General features: G+C 39.5%; 1 protein-coding gene across 2 annotated transcripts in view; it reads right to left on the bottom strand.

Moving 5' to 3' along the window:
• Mastl (microtubule associated serine/threonine kinase like) overlaps window positions 1-9,458 on the bottom strand; it is a 23,730-nt gene that overhangs the window by 9,290 nt on the left and 4,982 nt on the right. The window contains exons 4-6 of one of the 2 annotated variants that reach the window (XM_021155488.2): window positions 6,227-7,321; window positions 4,961-5,099; window positions 1,804-1,914 (exon numbers count right to left, since the gene is read on the bottom strand). In XM_021155488.2, coding sequence (XP_021011147.1) covers window positions 1,804-1,914; window positions 4,961-5,099; window positions 6,227-7,321 — 1,345 coding nt within the window. The remainder of the gene's footprint in view (window positions 1-1,803; window positions 1,915-4,960; window positions 5,100-6,226; window positions 7,322-9,458) is intronic. The other variant, XM_021155489.1, reaches the window with a different exon arrangement.

The raw sequence follows: 9,458 nt of genomic DNA on the forward strand, positions 1-9,458 counted from the left end.
TAAATAAATAGGCTCAGCAATACAGCTCTGTGGCTAAAAGCAGTTGGCGTGCAAGTTTGACAGCATAAATTAAGTCCCTGGGACCCACTTAAACGTAGGTACCAAAGCAGGTGAAACGCAGTTACAGGCTTCAGATGCTGCTGACATCCTTAGCTCTAGACTGGTGGAGGCCAGCGATCTGCTGAGAATAATTTTGGCTATGATAGGCACAAGGATGTTAGATCAGATAGGAGTGGGCAGTACATGGCTTTCAAAGGCATTAAAAGTAACTCAACATAATTTGGCTTTGGTCTCCAACATTTTTACTACAATCAGCAAGCTCAGTTATTTGGCCTAGTAGACTTTAACACAGGTGTTGGGCTGGGGAGATGGCTCAGTGCATTGTAAGTGCTTGCCAGGCACCAGGAACTTTAATCCTAGCATTCTGTAGGTAGACGCAGGAAGATCTTTGAGTTCAAGGCTAGTCTGATATATATAAGAGTTCCAGGCCAACCAGGAAACCATAGTTAGACCATGTCTCAAAAACAAAAGCAAAAACACCACACACCTCTCAAAGAAACAAAAATGAAAACCAAACCAAAGAAACAGCTGTGCTTGTGAAGAAAGCATGGAGCTGAGTTCAGATTCATAGGTTTTATGTAAACACATAGGTGCAATGGCATGGGGGTCTAATATCTCAGTATACCTGCAAGAAGACAGGAAGCAGAGACCAGAAGATCCTTAGGAGTCTAGGAGTGGGCTGCTTAGCCTGGACTATACAGAGAAAAATAGCAGAAACCCTTTCTCAAACAAGGTAGAAAGCAGATGAGGACGAATACCTGTTTTCTGACTCGAGTGCCTGCATTTTCATATGTATATGTATATGTATGCCCAGACATACAGGTAGAGCTTTTGGTTTTTAAATTATTTTATTTATTGACATTCCAGTTGTTGTCCTCCTCAGTCTCCTGTCCAAATTTCTCATCCCATTCTTCCTCCCCCTTGCCTCTGAGAGGGTGCTCCTCCCTCCCCCCATTAGGCTCGCCCTTCCCTGAGGCCTCACGTTTCAAGGATTAAGTGCATCTTCTCCCACTGAGGCCAGACCAGGAAGACCTCTGTTATATATGTGCCAGGGGCTCTGCAACCTTCCTGTGCATGCCTCTGGTTGGTGGCTCAGTCTCTGGGAGCTCCCTGGGGTCTGGGTTAGTTGAGACAGCTGGTCTTTCTTCCTATGGGGTCACTTTTGTTTTTTTAAGGTTTATTTTTTATTATTTTTATTTATGTGTCTGTGTAAGTGAATGCCACGTGTATGCGTGTGCCTGGAGGCCAGAAGACGTCCAGTCCTTTGGAGTTGAAGCTAGAGGCAGTTGTTGAGTAGCCTTGTGTGAGTGCTGGGAACTGAACTCTGCTCCTCTCGAAGACCAACAAGTGCTTACGCACAGAACTATCTCTCCCTCCTCCACAGTACATTCTTTTTGGGCTCATTCCACCTTCCTGCCTCCCCTTCTAAACAAATAAATAAAGAAAAAAAAAAAAAAAGAAGCCCTAAAGCAAGCCTCAAGAGAACGGAAGTAACTGACATTCAGGTGTAGAGCACGTGCCTGGGTTAAAATCCCCAAGTCCATCAACAACAACCAAAACTAAAGACACATTTATATCATGGGTTAAATTTCACCTCTTCCACTAAAAGTACTACATCATTTATAGATATAATTACTTAATATGAGGTTATTTTGGATCAGAGCAGGATTATTCAGGGCATAATTCAATGTGACTGGTGTCTTTATAATAAGCCAGCTATGAACATGGAGGCTTAAAGGTTACCTGTTTGATGTAGTAAAAGAGGAGAGTGGGAGTAACAGCGAATAGACTCTCCTCCAGGAAGCGGGAGAGCATCACACACCACAGCATAGGTGATTAGGTAGGGGAGAGGTGCTGAGAACAGAAGGGCAATTCAGTAAAATGGGGCAAGCAACATATACATTGAGCCACACAGTTCTACAAGGGGAAGGAAAACAGAAGCCGTATTCAGAAGGTAAGCCAGGCAGCACTGACCAAGATACCAGCCATAGGGCAGCCCAAGGAATTTTCTTTTTTCCTTGAGAGAGGGTTTCTCTGTGGTGCCCTGGCTGTCCTGGAACTCACTCTGTAGATCAGGCTGGCCTTGAACTCAGAGATACACCTGAATCTGCCTCCCGAGTGCTAGGATTAAAGGCGTGCGCCACTGCCCAGCCAGCCCAAGGATCTTGCAAGCCTTCAGTCCAGTTAGGGTCCATAAGACATTCTGTTGCAATTAATGAGAGAACAGAGAAGTCTATTTCCTACTATGTAGGACTGAGTTGGGTGGGGGCCCAATCTCAGGAAGTAATCACAAATCAGGGAGCCTAGAGTCAACCTGCCATAGCCCCAGGACTAACAGACAGAGATGGGAGGCAATATGCATGGGGGAGGGCTAGATGGCCTGCAGAAAAGTTTAGGTGGCAGTACACTCACATTGAACAATGAGGTGGATGGAGCTGGGCACAGATCTTCCACTGATAACTTTAGAGCTTGATATCCTAAGTCTCAGTTAGTTGTAGAGGACAAAGAAAACCACTTTGATATTTTTCTTTTTTATATTGATCCTGTATTTAATTTATTTTATGTGTGTGCTGCACGCCATGTATGGTGTGTGTATACACTCATCTGTGCATGTATATGTGGAGACAAAAGGTTAACATTAGGTATAATGGTTGAGTAAGAATGGCCCCCATATGCTTATATATTTGAATACTTAGTTAATTTGAATGCATGGCACTGTTTGAGAAGGGTTAGAAGGATTAGGAGGTATAGCTTTGTTGGAGGTAGTGCATCACTAGGGAGTAGGCTTTGAGGTTTCAAAGCTTAGGCTAAACCCCATCCTCTCATCCTAGCAAAGGATTTTCAGGATGCTTAGCAACCTCTCAGCTACTTCTCTAGTACCTGCCAGCCTGCCTGCCACCATGTTCCCCATGATGATAATGGACTAAGTCTCTGAAACTGTAAGCCAGCCCTCAATTAAATGCTTCCTTTTATAAGAGTTGCCTTGCCGGGCGTGGTGGCGCATGCCTTTAATCCCAGTACTCGGGAGGCAGAGGCAGGCGGATTTCTGAGTTCGAGGCCAGCCTGGTCTACAAAGTGAGTTCTAGGACAGCCAGGGCTATACAGAGAAACCCTGTCTCAAAAAACAAAACAAAACAAAAAAATTAGTCAAGTATAGTGTTACATACATACATGCATACATGCATACATATATACATGATGAAACTCATCACTTGGTATGCCAACAAAAAAATTAAGAGAAGTTAAAAAACTATGACATACCAAAATAAGCCAGAGATCTAGGGAAAACACCACATATAAAGAAACAGAAATAGTGTCAAAGATGGCCAGGAAACTATCACAAGCTTGCAGATCATGGAAGGCTTGCTTTTTCTACAGATTTTAAAAGTCTCTACTCTAGACTTCAAACTTTTAGATCTGTGAAACATACATTTTTGCTGCATTTTGAGCCACTTACTTTGTAGTATTTTGTGATATCAACCTGGCAGATGAATATGGTTTCCTTTAGAATGTAGGGAGAATAATTTTTTTGAAAGAGAAAGGAAGAAAACAAGATAGGTAAAGTATTATTTTATTCTAACGTACCGTCCTGAAGATTGGTTCATTTCTAGATTGACCATTCTGAGGAGGATGAATAAGGGTGATTTGTATTGTTGTTGCTATAACGACTCTATCTGTATAAAGTACACAGAGTAGGTCAAGTTTTGAAGTAGTGTCTGACTCGAACTGAGGTAGGGTGAGAGAGCAGGAGAAAGTAGGTGGTGACTACTAATAGATACATGATTTAAGGCTGATGGAATGTCTTAATATTATGGTGATGCTTGTACAACCCCCAGACTGCATGGTACCTGAGATTTAGAATATTTGGCTGTGCTTATGTTGCAGTTTATATTACATAAATCCAAAGTATAAATAAACTGTTAAATTTAATAACTCATCGCTGCATTAGTTGCTTTTTACATTGCTGTGTTTAGAAAATGAGGCTAAATTTTGAAGAGTGAACAGAAATTTGGGGCTAACTTTAAAACCACTTTAGTCCAGATTTGGGGCAGAGCTTCTCTGGATCAGTGAGACTGAATCAAAGAAGGCAAAAACAACCAAAAAACCTCCAAAAACCCCCCATTGGATCTGCAGGTGTGGCTCAGTGGTAGAACACTTGCCCAGAGCACATTTAAGGCTTTAGTTTTTATCTTCAGCCTCACAAAGTAAATGAACTCAAGAGAAATGGCTACATGCTTTTCAGTGTTTATTTCCCTATACTCAGAGAATATTTTTTTTAAATGTGTAAGTGTTGTCATATATGCATATTTGTGTATGTACATATACACGAGTGGGTGTGTGCACACATGTAGAGGCCAAAAAGTTCATGTGGAACATCTTTCACTATCAGTCTCTGCCTAACTTTCTGAAACAAAGTCTCTTGACTAAACCTAGAACTCACTGATTTGGCAAGACTGGCAGGCCAGCTGGCCCCCAGGATCCTCCTGTCTTTGTCTCCTCACTGCTAAGATTATAGGCATTGGCCAGCACGCCACGCCCACCCTCCCATTTCATGACTCATTTTTAATGTGGGTCCTTATGTTTGCACATTTTACTAACTGGGCTGGCTATCTCTACAGCCCCAAGTTGTTTCCTTTTTCCTTTTCCCACTGTAAATGCTACACATGATGAAGAGGTACCATGTTCTCCTTTTAAGTATCAAAGCCAGACCTATAAAAATATGTGGTCTCAAACAGCAAAAATAAACAAAAAACCCCCACATGCCCACAGTATGGATGGCAGAAGACAACTTATGAGTAGTCTCTAGGATTTGAATACAGATCAAAGACATTTCATATAAAAGGGTAATGTAGTCACTGATTAAAAACATGAAAGCCAAGACACATAATGTATATCTTACCATGGGCTGTACCCAGTAAGAGCTCAGGTGCCAGGTAATCTGGAGTTCCTAGAATTCGCCCATCATCTACTGGGGCTGCCCCTCTTCTCACACTCTTTGGAGTTCTGTATGATGTTCCCAACTTGACCTGATTTGGAGTCTGTTAATTTAAGAGTTCCAGAGACAACAATTATGTTAATTTCTTTCAAGTGAACAAAAGCATTGAAGTAGTAACCACAAACATTCTTTAGGTATGGAACATTGGAACATGCATTCAAATCCTTGGTTAAGGATTTAAGAGCAGACTCAGGCTAGTTATAATTATAAAAAGGGTCTTATGCAATCGAATTCAATAGCTCTGAAAATGTCAATTGTTTCAGATATGACTGGAAAGAAAACACAATTCTTTTGAGGTAGTTTTACTATATAGCTCACACTGACCTCACACCATGATCTTGCTTTAGCTTCTGAAGAATTTGGATTAAAGGTTTATAAGGATAGTCTACCTAAGAAAAGTACCTTGACAGCCTAGATTGATACAAATAAGAAAAGGTATGGCTGACAAAATGATTGAACCAAGCATCTGTTCATCTCTTGTACTAAGCAGTCCTCAAAGGTTTTAATGTAATTGTTGCTTAACACCAACCATTTTTAAAAAAAGATTTACTTATTTTATTTATATGAATACAGGATCCCTTTACAGATGATTATGAGCCATGATGTGGTTACTGGGAATTGAACTCAGGACCTCTGGAAGAACACTTAGTGCTCTTAACCCCTGAGCCATCTCTCCAGCCCCAACACGAACCTTTGAAAGCAGTATGACAGGGGCTTTTGTCACTTATAGGCATTTGGAAAATAGGTTCTGAGGTTAAGGGACATCTAAGCCCTTAAAGGAAAACTGAAATCTCATAAGTTAAATTTGGAGCATAATCTTTTTATAATGCCCTTCCAAAGGAATAAAAGAAATACAATTTTTGGTTTATATAAGTATAGAAAATAAAGACAAATAATATTTGAAATATATATGCTGTTGGAGGATATTAAGGTAAACTTCAATTTCATATATTGAGATCATTGAAATATGTATTTTCTTTGAGAAGCATAGTTATACAACTATTAAGAAGAATAAACGTTACTATCAGCTTCACTTTCATGCATGAAAACATTTCAACAATTTATAGGAGAATCAAACTGTATAATTAATACCATATAACCTAACCGAGAGGCAAGCACGTGTCTTAATAGGTTACTACTTTAATGCTGTAAGAATAAACTGGAATGTACCTGATGTGACATATAGTGCCTTCCTTTCTCAGTAGGGGTCACAGCCATGGGATATGAACCACTGTAATCACAAGAAATGTCCATAGCATCTAAAGAAGTTATGCTCATCTTGGATGGTTCTGAATTAGTAGATGCATTAATGTGACTGTTAAAACTTCGAAAAGCCACGACGTTGATCTTCGAGGTTACTGCTTTGGGCGCCTTGGAGGGATGAGCTAACATCTGGTCACTGTCTCGGAGAGAAGCAGGGCAGTCATCTGTTGGCAAGGAATTTTCTTGGCATTTTGGCAACATAAATAGATCTTCAGTATGTGGTTCTTCAAAAGAGTAGTCTCTGATGCTTTTATCTGGTTCTAAGGCCTGAATTTCCAGTGAACTTTCCATCATAGACACTCCAGGAAAAGATGAATCAGAATCCACACAGGCCGTTTTAAGAGCTTTATCCTCATCAGAACATACAGAATTAGAACTGAGGCAGTCCTTTTTACTGGTCAGCTCACAGTCTTCATCTAGTTCAGACATAAGGTTCTTTGCTATCGTTGGTATATGCAGTTTTTCTGGGGTTTGTCTGTCACTTAAATAGGTGACAATGTTCTCCTTATTGGCATAGTCAAGTTGCTGACTTTCACACCCTGATAGCTTCAGGTTCTGGACTTCGGTTGTCAAGCCTGTACTTTGATTTGCACGGCAGCCTGGCCTTTCCTTATTGGCCTCATACTCTGTACAGTTTTTTTTACTTTGCATAATTTCCTGACAAGGACTGGAGTCAACCAAGTGGAAATTTCTTTTATAATTTCTTTTACCAAGGTGTTCTTCAGATGTAGCACTAGAATTTACAGACCACTGACTGGACTGACAGAAACCAGACTGTCCCTTGTCAATGGTCATGTTCTCACTATGTATATCTGGGTCCCTTGCTTCCCAAGAGATTTCCCTGCAGCGTTTTCTAGGGAGGGTCACCTGGTTGCTTCCAGCAGCAGGAATGGCACTGCTGTCATGAATGGGAGAAAGTGCTAATTCCAGCTCTGTTTTTGTCTTGATGGCACTTGTAGATCTTGCATTCCAGCTCACTGTACAGCCTGATGATTCGGTACTCTAAGAGGAGGTAAATGCTACTTTCAGTTACAAACCTTAGGTCTTTTCACGCCTCTAACCTGTGAATGCCTACACGTGATAAGTAACCCAGTGAAGTAGTATGGTGCCTTTTCTAGTTTTTAGATTAAACAGAAGGATTAAAAGCAATTATAGTATAAGCTTACTATATACTACATTGCTTATAATCACACTGTTCCAAATGTAACATTCCCTACAATTTAAATAAATTATGTCCCAATACTTATTTTGATAACATGCTACATGATATTAAACAAAAAAATTAACAGAATATACTCATTCAAATTTTGGGGTAGGCTTATATTATAAATATAGTACATAATCTATTTTGCAATAGGGACATGGTGATTCTGTTTAAAATGGCAAAATGTAAGAGCCTAAAATCTACTGACTGAAACATTACTGACCAAAAGTTAGCTATTGTAAACATGTGTCACTATATAAACAATAAAATAAAACCAGAAATACATATGAATCGAAATCCATTGTTGGGGCTGTGGATATAACTCAGGGGTAGTGTGACAATGAACAAAAACAAATAAATTAATAAAAAAGTAATTATCAAAAAGACCAATTGACACTGGATCAAAAACAAAGTGCTTTTCTTCCTTTTCTTTTTTAAAATTATTATTTTACTTATTCACTTTACATCCCACTCATTGACTCATTGCGAGATAGTCTCACGTATCTCAGGTTTGACATAAATTAAACACATAGCAGGGATGACCTTGAACTCTGATGGAATGACAGTATGGGCCACTAAGCCCAAGTTTTATGATGCTGGAGATTGATCCCAGAATACTGTGCTTGCTCGGCAAGCACTGTACCAACCCCAGACTAGCACAATGCTTTTTTTGAAGACTGAATTGAAAAAAATCTGAAGGTACTTGTTTTAGAATTTTGTATATATTGCATATACAATATATTGTATATGTTGTATAAGAGTAGCCAGTGCTCTTAACTGCTGAACCATCTCCCTAGCCCCATAGATTTTATAAGAATACTTTTATAGGGCTGGTGAGTGCTCTTCTGAAGGTCCTGAGTTCAAATCCCAGCAACCACATGGTGGCTCACAACCACCCGTAATGAGATCTGATGCCCTCTTCTGGTGCGGCTGAAGACAGCAACAGTGTACCTATTTATAATAATAAATAAATCTTTGGGCTGGAGTGAGCAGGACTGACCGAGCGGGGCCGACCGGAGTGAGGAGAGATCCTAAATTCAATTACCAACAACAACATGAAGTTTCAAAACCATCTGAACAGCTACAGTGTGCTCATATACACTAAATAAATCAATCAATCTTAAGAAAAAAAAAAGAATACTTTTGTACCACGAATCTTCTGCAGTGTCAATACTGCCTTTTTGTTTTCCTGGCATTGTTGGAGACTGAATTTAGGATTATGCAAACCAAGTACTACCCCCAAAAGATACAACCCCAGCCTTAATGACATCTAATTTTAATGTATCATCATCACACTTTATTGACTATCATTAGCTTACTTGGTAGTGAGGAACACTTAGTTTTAAGCAAAAAAAAAAAAAGATTTCTGAATTATAATTCACTAGTGTTTCTGGTAGACACTGACGAGCCTTGGGGTCACGATAGTGTTTGTTATCATAATCCCTCCCGGTCCACTGTCACTTGTATGATCTTAGCTTTCCTATGCTCTAGTCTGCTGTCCGCTCAGTCATGCTTCCTCAGTGTAGCATTGAGTGGGAGGAAGAAGTGGAGCTATACATAGATTGACAGAGCGCACAGTATTATCTTTGTAATATGAAGGAGATGAAATAAGAGTTCTAGAAGAATTTGGTTATTGTACAGTATATACTATCTATAGCAAAGTCTAAAAGGAAAAAGATACAAATGTCTTGTTTTATCTATGTTTGATTACCCTAAAAATACAAATGTCCAACAATAATAAGAAAAGTCAGATTTCTGGGAATAAGAAGCAAATATCACAAATTACTTTATCAAATGAGTTATTTTGATCTTAACCTTCTATGGAGAACTTAGTATAATATTACATTTAAGTTTCTATGACCTTTTCTATTTATTAGCATTAATAACTATAGAAAAAGCAAAACAGCCAGGCAGTGGTGGCACACGCCTTTAATC

The sequence above is a fragment of the Mus caroli genome, chromosome 2 (genome assembly GCF_900094665.2).
Source record: "Mus caroli chromosome 2, CAROLI_EIJ_v1.1, whole genome shotgun sequence".
NCBI lineage: Eukaryota > Metazoa > Chordata > Mammalia > Rodentia > Muridae > Mus > Mus caroli.